The sequence below is a fragment of the Amblyraja radiata genome, chromosome 2, assembly GCF_010909765.2.
Source record: "Amblyraja radiata isolate CabotCenter1 chromosome 2, sAmbRad1.1.pri, whole genome shotgun sequence".
Taxonomy (NCBI): domain Eukaryota; kingdom Metazoa; phylum Chordata; class Chondrichthyes; order Rajiformes; family Rajidae; genus Amblyraja; species Amblyraja radiata.
Genome location: NC_045957.1, coordinates 34913891 through 34928134, shown reverse-complemented (window position 1 = coordinate 34928134; position 14244 = coordinate 34913891). Strand labels below are relative to the sequence as shown.

The 14244-nt window shown below is 44.4% G+C and overlaps 1 protein-coding gene across 1 annotated transcript in view; it reads left to right on the top strand.

Annotated features, from left to right (window-relative positions):
* adarb2 (adenosine deaminase RNA specific B2 (inactive)) overlaps positions 1-5477 on the top strand; it is a 675592-nt gene extending 670115 nt beyond the window's left edge. The window contains exon 10 of the mRNA XM_033044908.1: positions 4478-5477. Within this exon, the coding sequence (XP_032900799.1) occupies positions 4478-4654 (177 nt within the window). The 3' untranslated portion in view covers positions 4655-5477. The remainder of the gene's footprint in view (positions 1-4477) is intronic.
* The last annotated feature ends 8767 nt before the right edge of the window (positions 5478-14244 follow it).

Genomic DNA, 14244 nt, shown 5'->3' with positions numbered 1-14244 from the left:
GAGCACGGCCGAGCTCTGGCTGTACGGCATCCTGCGCAAAGCCGCCAACACGGTCGCGCACCTTCTGTGAACATGTTTAAGATAAAAATGCAGATGCTGGAAAAATCGAAGGTAGACAAAAATGCTGGAGAAACTCAGCGGGTGAGACATTGCATGATGCTGCCTCACACGCTGAGTTTCTCCAGCATTTTTGTCTACCTTCTGTGAACATGTGATTTGATGCCTGCCATCCGGAATGGGGGCGGGATCCATGTGTGCACGTGATAGATGTGGCCCGCCATCCGCTCACAGACATGCGTCCCGGCCCCTATGCAGAACAAGGTTGCCGACCCCTGCTCTAGAGGAAGGAATGGAGGTGGAAGGGGAGGGTGGAAACCCTTCCTCCCAATCCAGGCCTCCTTTCCCAGCCCACCCCTGAAACTGATGGAACAGATATTCATTGATCATCAGCTTGCATTTTATTGAGGACTTGCTATGTGCAAATTGGCGATCAGGTTCCCAACATTGCAATATGGTAACACCCAGGGTTCACAAAAGGTATTATACACATCTTCCTATCACACAAAAAAATCAGGAGATGCATTCCTGACATTGGTGGAATTTGGAGTCCAGACATTCTTAAGAATCTGATATCCCCCCCTATTATCTGTAATATAATGCCAGTGAACTGTTTATTTTATAAAATGTTGATAAAAGATTATCGCATTGGCTCTTTCCTAAGATATCATCCACAATGGGTCGAAAATGAGTATCTTTCTTTCTGTCATTGTACATAAAGTATTTTTAAGTTGAATTATCATTGAATAGTCACAAATGCCGGAGTAAGTCAGCGGGACAGGCAGCATCTCTGGAGAGAAGGATTGGGTGATGTTTTGGGTTGAGACCATTATGCAGGGGACAGAGACTCTGGAGATTTAGGCTAAGGTGTGAAAACAACAGATCAAATCAGATGATAAGGAAATGTAAAACGGTTCATCATTAGCTGAAGGGAAGGTGACAACGCGGCATACAATCAGTAAAATTAATCAGAGGGAGAGTCGGAGCACTGAGGTGAAGGTGGGACGGAGAGAGAGAGAAAGCAAGGGTTACTTAAAGCTAGAGAAATCCATATTCATACCACTGGGTTGTATTTATTTTATGAAAGACACTGCCAGGGGACAGTTGTACACATCTTAGCTCCATTCAGAGGTTAAACAAAATCTTCAGAGGAATTTCAGCTCCTTCTGGAGCTGCCATGGAAAATATTGCCTGCCTGAGATCTTGGGTGCTGTCTGTGTGGAGTTTGCACGTTCTCCCCACGACCGCATGGGTTTCATCCGGGTGCTCTGATTTTCTCCCACATTCCAAAGACGTGCAGGATTGTAGGTTAATTAGCCTCTGTAAATTTCCCATCATTTGTAGGGAGTAGATGAGAACCTGGGATAACATATAACTTGTGTAAAGGGTTGATGGATGGTCATCATGGACTCTTTTGGCCGAAGGGCCTGTTTCCATGCTGTATCTCTAAAAACTAGACAATGTCCATTATCTCCTTGGCTTCTTCCTTCAAACCCCTCAAAAGCAGATTATCAGTTCCTGAATGTTAATTGATTCTCTCCCATTACTTTTTCCAATATTCGTGTATTATTAATTTTAATTTGTTTAAGCTCCTCATTCACTGCACACCTGTAACCTATTTCCAGAAGCTTTTCTGTATTTTCTTCCACAAAGAGAGACACTAAATATTTAATTTCTCTGACATATTCTTATCCTCCGGTGTAATTTCTCCTGTCTCAATATGTAAAGAAGACACATTAAGTTTTGCAAGTCATTTTCTCCATTTTACATAACTGGTGACATTTTTACACAAGGAACTGCAACTGCAGGTTTGCAACAACAAAAAAGACACAAAGTGCCGGAGTAACTCAGCTAGTCGGGCAGCATCTGAGGAGAACGTGGATAGGTAACATTTCGGTTCGGAAGAAAGATCCCAACCTGAAACGCTGCCTATCCATGTTCTCTGGAGATGCTGCCGGACCCGTTGAGTTACTCCAGGGCTGTAACGGCAATTTCTAGATTTTTCAACGTCCAACTTTAAATTACTCGTCGCACTCACTGATAGCAAAAACGAATCTTCCAGTCGTTGTTTCTTGATTAATTGGTCTTTTATTGAAGTAATACAAACAAAGAAATAATTCACAACTTTCCTTTCTTACTAACGGTTTCATCCGTGTTGTATGTAGTCGTGTGAGTGTGTTCTTGTAAGAATGTGGCGTTTCATGGTACAAAACTGTTTTCTCACCATCACTCGAGGCGAAACCAACCTCCCAATCTATGAGTCTGCGCTTGCCTTCTAAAATGTAGACACTCCCCTTCTATGCATATAATCCCACCCACAAGTTAGGAAAAAGATACAGAAATACTAACAGTAACTAACTCAAGCATAAATGGCTCCTTCAAGGGCTTTGTGACATTTCCATAGTGTTTGTTAAGCTTCTCACAGCAGTGCTGTCATATTCCTCTTTCCATTTCCTCAACCTCTTTGCCCAACACGGTACTGTTGAGAGAAGGAATGTGTGTATCTCAACCCGAAACGTTCCCCATCCCTTCTCTCCATAGATGCTGCCTGTCCCGCTGAGTTATTTTGTGCTTATCTTCGATTTAAACCAGCATCTGCAGTCCTTTCCTGCATGGTACTGTTGGCACATGAACTGAAACCCATTTCCCCACCGCGAACTTTATGCCACACATTCCACTCTTTGACCCAATGCCAATTTCCCCACAGCTCGATTTAGTTTTAGTTTTATTGAAAAGCTTTTGTTGCGTGCTAACCATACAACGGAAAGACAATAATATTTGAAGGACCCATACCCGTATTGCCTTCCACTTCAGTTTGTTCATCCCTGACTGTAATTACCCTAGATGCCGACCAACATTACGGACGTAAGGGACACTTTACATTGGAAGTACTTCAACCCAAGTTGTGGGGGTAAGGTCTGGTGTAGATCAGCTTTATGACACCGAATGGCAGGAGGGGCTTGAGGGGTCGAGTGGTCTACTGTTCCTGTTCTCCGATGGGCTCACATTCTTCCTTTAAAGTCAATTTGGTGAGAAGGGCAGAAAAGGGGCTTGAGTCTTTATACCCACCTGCCAGTGTAACATTCTCATCCACAAGGAGCAGACCCAGAGACACAGTCTCTCATCTGTACTTTGTTTTCCCCAATCTTTGCAACGGGATGTGAGCAATTCCACAAGGATTAATTTAGTTTAGAAGATAAATACAAAGTGCTGAAGTAACTCAGCGGGTCAGGCAGCATCTCCAGAGAAAAGGGAATAGGTGACGAATCGGGTTGGAACCCTTCTTCAGATTCCACAAGGTGCTGGAATAATTCAGTGGGTCAGGCAGCATCTCTGGAGAAAAATGATGGGTGATGTTTCAGGTCAGAACCATATATTGACATATGTTTAGTTTAGTTTATACAGCATGGAAAGAAGCGCATTAGCCAGTCACCGAGTTCACCGAGTACGCTAGTTCTATCCTACACACTGGGGACAATTTTACAGAAGCCAATTAACCCACAAACCCACACATCTTCGGAGAGTGGGAGGAAACTGGAGCACTCGGAGAAAACACACGCGGTCACACAGAGAAAATGCAAACGTCGTACAGGCAGGAAAAGGATTTGAGTATAGGAGCAGGGAGGTTCTACTGCAGTTGTACAGGGCCTTGGTGAGACCACACCTGGAGTATTGCGTACAGTTTTGGTCTCCTAATCTGAGGAAAGACATTCTTGCCATAGAGGGAGTACAGAGAAGGTTCACCAGACTGAATCCTGGGATGTCTGGACTTTCATATGAAGAAAGACTGGATAGACTCGGCTTGTACTCGCTAGAATTTAGAAGATTGAGGGGGGATCTTATAGAAACGTACAAAATTCTTAAGGGGTTGGACAGGCTAGATGCAGGAAGATTGTTCCCGATGTTGGGGAAGTCCAGAACAAGGGGTCACAGTTTAAGGATAAGGGGGAAATCTTTTAGGACCGAGATGAGGAAAACATTTTTCACACAGAGAGTGGTGAATCTCTGGAATTCTCTGCCACAGAAGGTAGTTGAGGCCACAGTTCATTTACTATATTTAAGAGGGAGTTAGATGTGTCCCTTGTGGCTAAAGGGATCAGGGGGTATGGAGAGAAGGCAGGTACAGGATACTGAGTTGGATGATCAGCCATGATCATATTGAATGGCGGTGCAGGCTCGAAGGGCCGAATGGCCTACTCCTGCACCTATTTTCTATGTTTCTATGTCTACCTGTGGTGAGGATCGAACCTGGGTCCCTGGTGCTGTAAGTTGGCAACTCCACCACTGCGTCACTGTCCTGTCCAATTCGGTGTGTGAGGAAATGCAGCCCGCTTCCTGAGAGTGTAGCGTGGAGGCGACTCAGCGTCCCCCTCTTGTCAGCCGGCTCATTCACTGTTTTTGTTTTTGCTCTCCTCCGCAGCTCAGTACACGAGCCTCCAAGCTCCGGGGAACGCCGCCCGTGTACTGCGAAGCCAAACTGGCAGCTGAGACGTACCAGGCTGCCAAGCAGCAGCTGTTTAAAGCATTGCAGAAAGCCGACCTGGGCATGTGGGTGAAGAAGCCCCCGGAGCAGGATCAGTTCCTGCCCGCTGCATAGACACCATGGACTGTCGTAATCAAAGTGAACCTCAGCAAAAGCAAATTCTAAAACAAAGTCAACGCTAACCTCAAAATCTCCCCATTTCTTCGGAAGACAGCTCCCATAACCATTGCCTCATCTCACCCTGCTCCCCCCCTCGTTACAACAGAAAATGCTCATCACTGGCTCCACTGACAACAATCTGCCTGATGGAAGCCTCCAGTTCTCAGAGCTGTAGCTGGGCATCATTCACCAACAAAAGGCTGGCCCAACAAAAGACCCGACATGAAGTCTGAGGGCAAGCATGAATTGTAAAATCAATCCTTCATCTATCTATTCCTGCGAAAAGGTGCTTCTTTCCACCTGTCCATTTGCATTTTGAGGTGACCATTGAATACGATTTTGTAATCACTTTCTTATTAATCTGATATTTATATGCTCTTGATGCACAGGTGTTGGGGCTCTGTCCCAGCTTTGAATAGGTGGAAATGACAATTAATTCAACTTTGATTTGAAACAAATAGAAATGCCTCCAGCGTTTATCTGGATCAGTACAGGTTGCTACTGAGGGAAATAAGCCCCATCTATTCTGGATGCAGGTGATCTGAAACCAAATAGCAAGAGGTTCATTGAAGCACAACCAACCATTTGGAGGGGACCTCAAACTGAGGCTTTATGTTGGAGCCAATGCGAAGCAATAACTAAAGAGACTGATGTTTGTGGATAGCCTGGTTTGAGATTTGCACTGATACAATTTGGGATTGCAATTGAATAATTGATCGGGCGTTTAGCAGCACCCATCCTGAGATTATGGAACCAGCCTGGAGTCAGTAAAATCACTGCAACAAGGGGAATGGTTCAACTCAAAACACGTCTCCTGTTGAATTAAACTGAAGAAGGGTCCCGACCCGAAACGTCGCCTATTCCTTTTCTCCGGATCACTCCAGTATTTTAGTATACTCCAGAGTTAAACCAGCATTTCCTTCATTTACAGAGACATTCAATTTACAGCTACCTACCTTCGACATGAGGAGTGAGCAGTGGCACATTGTTGGGTGGGAAGGTGCAATATTGACACACAATGCACTTTCTCCGGGCCAGCTTGTAAAGAGGCAAACTGCCCTCCCCAGCTGATGCAAGTGTACAGTTGCTCTGCCTTGTAAGTCAGGTCCGGTGGTTGTTGGATAGCCCTGTTGTAAAAGGTGCAACCAACCCCGTTACAAATGGCTGAATTTCAGTCTTGAGTTGGCAGCAGTCCAAACAGAGGTTACAAACCTTCAAAGATATATTTACTTGGCGTCAAGAAGAACAGGAAAGTATTGCATCCGGCTCTCAGCCCAGTTTAGGACCACCTCCATCCACCATCGACCTACCTGCACACCAATGGAATAAGTTTACCCTGAAAGTTATGTGTGACTTCATCTTGTTACGGTTGATATAATTTGTCTAACCTATCATAGGGCCTCCGATGAGAAGCCTCACACAGACTAAATAATGCCCAAGGATGCGGATTCAGGAGACGTGTTTTAGTTTAGCAGGAGCATGAGGAGAGCTAACAAAGTGCTAGGTGTTTAGTACTAGAGGAATGGAATTTTTAATAAAAAGTGAAGTTTTGCTAAGCCTGCATTAGTTGGCCCAGTCTTGGAGGGCTGGGTACACTTCTGGTGACCATATTACAGAGAGAATGGAGAGACCCTGCAGAGAAGTTTGACGTGATTGATATCAGAATGTCTACACTGAGAACACATTAACACACAGGATCCTTCCTTCTCTTGAGAAACAATGGTTGAAGCTAACATGACTTTTAAATGATGAAGACTGAAAAGAGCTTTTCAGCTCACGGACATGTCCGTTTTCCCTTCTCAGTCCACCTGAGTCCCCTCTCCCTTCATTTTTTCTTCATTCCCCTCTACCCTCAATACCTGGATTCATCACCACTCTCCTCCACCTGGTTCACTCCGCCCACCTCCCACACCTATCCACCTGGGTTTCTTCTCCCTTGGCCGACCCTTCCTGTCCCTTTTCCCACGTGGTTCCATCCGCCTATCATTCCTCTCTTATCTGGTTCCACGTATCAGCTTCCAACCTCTGTCCCAACCTTCCCCCTTCCTCACCACACCTGGTTCCATCTGCTCACCATTCCCCACCTCTCCAGCCCGTCTCACCCCTCCCTGTCACCACTTTATACTGATTAACACCCTCCCCCCCCCCCCTCCCTTATACCCACAGTCCTGATGCAGGAACTTGAACGGAAATATTGACCACTTAACTCCACTGCGGGGATTTCGTCCGGGTGCTGCGGTTTCCTCCCACAATTCCAAAGAGGTACGGGTTTGTAGAGTAATTGGCTTCGGTAAGTTCTAAAACTGTCCCTGGTGTGTAGGACAGTGGTAGTGCACAGGTGATCGCTGGCCAGTGTGGACTCGGTGGGCCGAAGGGCCTGTTTCTGCACTGTATCCCTCAAGTCTAAAGTCACAGGTACTGCTCAACCTGCTGAGCTTCTCCTCCAGCAGAGTTTTTTTTTTGCTCCTGTTTGCAGCATCTGCAGTCTCTAGTGGCTGCTTGTGGGGAAGCACGTTACTAGAGGCTATCGATTTGTGACAGTCACCAAGAAATCTCTTAAGAAATTCAAAAGAAACCTCTTCATCTAAAGAATGGTGGTAAAAAAGAACAGGCTACCACAAGGAGTGGCTGAAGTTAACAGGGCAGATATGTTTACAGGGACAAAGGACAAGCAAATAAGAAGGAAGGTATTAGATTTAAATGAGGATAAACAGGAAGGGGTTCAAGGACATCAGCATAGACTGGCTGGGCTGAATGGCCGGTTTCAGTTCCCAATCCCATTTATGATATGTCTGCTACACAGATAGCTGCACTAATTGTACCACCTTTATCAACGGCACAATATCACAGAGACACTTTCAAAGGTGTGGGGTTTATTTTTCTGATTTAAATTCAAAATAGACTAGTTGACATACTTACCAGAACCCCTATCCCATAAGTTAACCGTCCTCGCTAAATTGCCCGTGCGTAGAGTGGAACTACATAGAACCAGTTTGAAAGGGGATCGATGGTCAGCATTGACTCGGTGGGCCGAAAGGCCTGATTCCATGCTGTATCTTTCACTCAGTCCAGCACGTCTATGCAACAATCTTCAAACGCTTCACTAAAGACAGCTGGTAAGGACACAACATCTGCCATATTCTGCCAAGTGGACATGGTATTTTAACACAAAACGTATGGTTGGGGATTTATTTAGATAGCGACAAGGATTTGCATATTTAAGCAACGTGTTTTGGACAAGAGGACTGGCTTCCCAGTTAAAGCCCCGTTAGAGGGTTGGATTGGGCAGTTCGTGGGCATCAACGGCGTGTCCAACATGCCCAATCTGCGGCACGGTGGCGCAGCGGTAGAGTTGCTGCCTTACAGCGCAGGGTCCCGGGATCGATCCTGACCACGGTGCTGTCTCCCTGGAGTATGTACATTTCCCCCTCTAACCGCGCGAGTTTCATCCAGATGCTCCGGTTTCTTCCCACACTCCAAAGACGTACAGGGTTGTAGGTTAATTGGCTCTGGTAAGAACTGTAAATTGTCCTTGGTATGTAGGATGGTGTTAGTGTACGGGGGGGGGGGGGGGTGATACCTGGTCGGCCGGAGTCGGTGGGCCGAAGGGCCTGTTTCCGCGCTGTATCTCTAAACTAAACTCAGTCCATGGGTTCGCAGGGCTCTTGTGTCCTTTCGCACCTTCTGACGGTAACATTTCCTCTTGGCGCGATACGCCCATTTTCCTTTTCACGGGTCGACTGATGTATTTCGAGCGGATACTTTGAACTTCCGCTGCATATTGCTGCAGTGTGGAGGGAATTTAGATTGCCCATCATCTGTCACGGTACGGGATCGGATACTTCAGGTGGTTGGCAGGAACTGGGAGACACGAGAGAGCTCAGGAAATGCGGGAAGCAACATGGCAGCTTTTTTTTCTTTCAGGATTTTGGTTACAGTGTATTTGTGCGGCTCCAGACACATCTGTCTTTTAATTCAACCCCATTAACAGAAAATAGTTTCCATTCCCCATGTTGTGTGTCTACAATTTGTTTGGAGGTCCTTAATATCATGATCATATTCAGCAGCATTTTCCACATTGAGCCGACTGGGTGTTGCCTGATATTTTCGCTGTCTTCATTTTTAAATTGCATATTTCACAAATGTAAAAAGATTACTATTCCGTGTCACGTGACACACTATGTAACGAGATTGGTTACTTTTGTTCAACTCTGTTAGCATCTGAGAAAGTGCAAGTTTATTTTGAGGATGTATAAAGTGTGTAATGCAATTGGAGCCTTGTACATAAAATAAAATATTGAACATGCAACTTAAAATATAGCTGTCCTGTCGATATTTGCTTGAAAGGTGCTGATCGTAGGGTGACAATTATTCACATAAACTCAAATACAGAAGAATAACAGAACCATGGGAAAATGAAGCTGAGGTCGGCTCTTTAACCTGATCACATGAACCCTGACAAGCTTGTTCTGCTGTTACTCCCCATATCCCTTGATGCCGTCTGCATCTAGAAATGTGGTTTAGTTTAGTTCACAGATACAGAATGAAAACGGGCCCTTTGCCGACTGAGTCTGCAATCTCCCACACACTAGTCTATCCTACACCCAAGGGGCAATTTACAGCAGCAAATTAACCTACGATAACCTACAAAACTGTACGCCTTATTTTTTGCGAATGGTATGTTAGCATTCGTAACAAAAGGATTTGAGTATAGGAGCAGGGAGGTTCTACTGCAGTTGTACAGGGTCTTGGTGAGACCACACCTGGAGTATTGCGTACAGTTTTGGTCTCCTAATCTGAGAAAAGACATTCTTGCCATAGAGAGAGTACAGAGAAGGTTCACCAGACTGATTCCTGGGATGTCAGGACTTTCATATGAAGAAAGACTGGATAGACTCGGCTTGTACTCGCTAGAATTTAGAAGATTGAGGGGGGATCTTATAGAAACTTACAAAATTCTTAAGGGGTTGGACAGGCTAGATGCAGGAAGATTGTTCCCGATGTTGGGGAAGTCCAGAACAAGGGGTCACAGTTTAAGGATAAGGGGGAAATCCTGTAGGACCGAGATGAGAAAAACATTTTTTACACAGAGAGTGGTGAATCTCTGGAATTCTCTGCCGCAGAAGGTAGTTGAGGCCAGTTCATTGGCTATATTTAAGAGGGAGTTAGATGTGGACCATGTGGTTAATGGAATCAGGTGGTATGGAGAGAAGGCAGGTACAGGATACTGAGTTGGATGATCAGCCATGATCATATTGAATGGCGGTGCAGGCACGAAGGGCCGAATGGCCTACTCCTGCACCTATTTTCTATGTTTCTATGTTTCTATGTTTCTATGCCTAAACATTCAGGGCCTTAAGTACCAATGCCTGCTTCGGCTTTCACTTTTTTCAGGTGCCCGTTTCACAAAATTCACAAAATGTAAGGGTGCAAAGGAATTTAGTGAAGGTTTAATTGGGACAAATTAGAGTTCAAAAGGAGACACTCACAATAATGGGAGAGGGCTGTTAGTTCCCTCTCAGTTATGAGGGAGATGGATGAGCAAATATTCGGGCAACTTTCAGAGAGGCACGGTGGTGCAGCGGTAGAGTTGTTGTCTCACAACGCCAGACAAGCGGGTTTGATCATGACTACGGGTACTGTCTGTACGGAGTTTATACCTTCTCCCCGTGACCTGTGAGGGTTTTCTCCTGTACTTGTGAACATTACTGCATGCATCACGTTTAATCGCATCTTGCATGTATTGTAGCGACCAGAACTGCACACAATATTCCAAGCGTGGTCCAACCAATGCTTTATACAGCTATAACATGACATCCCAACTCTTGTCCTTGATGGCTCGACTGATAAAGGCAAGCATATGCTAAATGCTTTCTTAACCACCCTGTCCATCTGTGTTGACATTTGTAATCCACGGTCTGTCTGTTCAAAAACACTCCACAGGGACCTGCCATTCACTGAAATTTCCCGATTTAACTTGCCAAAATGCATAATTTTACCCCTTTTTAAAGTAAAAATTCCACCTGCCTTCCCCTTGCCTATTTTCCCAGTTGTCAATATCCTATTTTAACCTTTGATAACCTTCCTTATTGTCCACCATACCGCCATTTCCATGACATCGGAAAACTAATCATGCTACCTAATCATCCAAATTATTTAGTTAAGAATTATGACGTGGAAATAGGCCCTTCGGCCCACCGAGTCCGCACTGACCAGCGATCACCCGTACACTAGTTCTATCCTACACACAAGGGACAATTTACAGAAACCAATTGACCAACAAAGCTACACATATTTGGAATGTGGGAGGAAACCAGAGAACCCGAAGAAAACCCACTTGGTCCCAGGAAGAACGTGCAAAATCCGTACAGACAGCACCCAATTGAACTCGGGTCTCTGGTGCTGTAAAGCAGCAGTTCTGCAGCAGTTCTACTGGTGCGTTACCGTGCCGCCCTTAATACATATCAAATGAGTAGAGCCACGATGTTTAGGCACTAAAAAACTCTGAAAAAGGCAGTCAGAAAAGCATAATAAAAAATTTTTAAAGGCATGAAAAAGGCATTTATTGACAAAAAGCATAAAAGGGCATGTATCTCCACCACCAAAATATGGTTAAAAATGAAAATATATAGGTATACTGCATTAAATGACCAAAGTTGCCTGGTTGCACATAAATACTAGCATTTTTTTCAAATTATCTGGTGTTAAACTATGCCGTCTGTCAGGCAGAATATGCTTCAGTTGTGAAAAACATATCTCTACCTCAGCTTAGGTCACTGGTGCATACCCGAAACAAGCTACAGACTCTATATTCATGCTGATATCTTGTGCATTACAACTACTTTTGAGAACTTTAGCTATGTTTTGTATTTCTTCAAGATCTTTGTTAGCTAAAATCACTCTCTCACATTTTCCTTGTATGTCTTTACCTACATCATCAGGAACTTTACGAATATCGTTAGTTACTTTGTTGAAAACCTGCAAGTTATTCACTAATGTTTTGCCACATTTCTCAAGGGAAGTGATAGCTTGTGGGAAGTTTGCAAAATTGGAAGCAATAAACACAAGATCGTGGTGGAGGGACTTTTTCTGCATGATTTCACTGATGATTCTGACTGCAGCAGATTCTTCTTCTTCAAAACAGTTGACAATTTATTTTACCGTTTCAAAATTTGCAACATAGTGGAATACAGCAGAGAGCCATGTGCCCCACCTAGTCAAAACGGGCTGAGGAGGTAGCGGAATCTCAGGTGCCATTTCCTTGAATAACTGCACACGTGACAGTGGTTTCAGGAAGATTTTCTTGACATTGGAAACCAGGCGATTTGCATTTGGAAACAAGCTACGTATGTGCTTCCCAATTCTATGAAGTCCTTGAGCTAAGCATGTCAAATGCAACATTTTGGGGAATAAAACTTTAAGAGCTCGAGCAGCTTTTTTCATGTAGGGAGCTGCATCAGTCACAAACAGAAGAACATTCTTGTGTTTTATACCTTCTGGCCAAAGTACAGCAAGTGAAGATGTAAACAACTGAGCAATAGTTGAGCTGTTTGACTTCTCCAATACTTCCGATGTCAACAAATACTCCTTTGATGGTTGACCTGCCTCCAGTGTACCGATGACCACATTGGCAACATATCTCCCCACAGCATCGGTTGTCTCGTCTATTGAGATCCATATTTTGTTGCATGCAACTTCATCTCTAATTTTCTGCACAACAATGTTGAAGTTGTTGTCAACATAATTTTTCCATAATGATGACTCGCTTGGTATATGTTCATCAGTGTGAAGAAGGGTCTCAACCTGAAACATCGCTTATTCCTTCTCTCCATAAATGCTGCCTCACCCGTTGAGTTTCTCCAGCATTTTTTCTCTACCTTCGATTTTTCCAGCATCTGCAGTTCTTTCTTAAATAGATCTTGGCAAAGACTGAACCAGCGGGCAGCGGCACGAATGAACGAACGACTTTCTTGTAAGTTATACTATGTTAACACGTTAATAATAACATTAATGTTAACGTGTTAACATAGAAAATGTCATTGTAATCAAGGTACAACTAAAGAAAATAGCACGACTTTTTGGCAAAACGGCAAAAAAAGGCTGATTTAGGCATTATCCTAGTGAAATCATCAAAAAATGCATGAAAAGGCACATTGCATTTATGGCAAAATCCTGGCTCTTCAAATGAGCAACAGAGAACCGAGCACTGACCCATGCACACACCACTGGTCACAGGCCTCCAATCTAAAAAACAATCCACCACAACCACACTCTGCCTCCTTAAGGGGACCAACTCTCTCTGTAGCTCTGATAGATGTTCATGTCTTTAATGTAGTTAGAATAATTTAGGATTCTTCTTTATCTTAACTGCCAGGGATATCTCATGGCCCTTTTTTGGCCTCATTCTTTCCTTTTTCACTCCTCCATCCCTTATAGAAACATAGACATAGAAACATAGAAAATAGGTACAGGAGTAGGCCATTCGGCCCTTCGAGCCTGCACCGCCATTCAATATGATCATGGCTGATCATCCAACTCAGTATCCCGTACCTGCCTTCTCTCCATACCCCCTGATCCCTTTAGCCACAAGGGCCACATCTAACTCCCTCTTAAATATAGCCAATGAACTGGCCTCAACTACCTACTAGGGCGACAGATGGCGCAAATGCCAGCCTTGAAGGCTTTAAAATGAGAATGGCGAAGTTTAAAGGAGATGTGCAGATCAAATATTCTACACAGAGAGATGGGTGCCTGGTCTGGTGAAAGCAGCTTCTGGATAGGCACATGGATATTCAGGGAATGGAGGGATATAGATCACGTGCAGGCAGAAAGGATTAATTTAGCTGGGCATTAGACTCAGCTTGGAGATTGTGGGCCAAAGGGCCTGTTTCTGTGCTGTACTGTTTTTGTTTTATGGGAACGTGCTGGTCTTGAACTCCTGCAATATCACTTTTTAAAAGCCACCCGCTTGCACAATGTCCCTTTATTTGCAAACAGCCTCTCTGATGCCTTCAAAGTTAGTCTTTCCCCCAATTTAGGACTTTAATAGACAATAGATGCAGGAGTAGGCCATTCGGCCCTTTGAGCCAGCACCGCCATTCAATGTGATCATGGCTGATCATCCGTCTTAACTTGAGGACTATTCCTAGCTTATTACATGAGAGTCTTGAATAAAATTACGGTGACTGGTCTTAAAAGTTCCCTCACTGACACGTCAATCAGCATGAGGGGGACAAGTTAGTCAAGAACAGTCCGTGTGGATTGCTTTAGGGAAGCTCAGGTCTGACCTGTTTAAAGGCACACATTGAAGAGGTAATAAGAGTGGTGATGAGGGTACAGCATTATATGCAAACATTGACAGAGATGTTGACAAAGTCCCATGGCAGTGGAGGATGTGCTCGGTGGGACTTTGTCAAATCATTATCTGCACCAAAAAGTGAAAGGTAATAGTCAACAGAAAAAGTAATGACAGGAGGCTGAGTGAGACAGTGGTGCAACGAGTTGCTGTCTTACAGTGCCAGGGATCCGGGTCCGATCCTGACTAT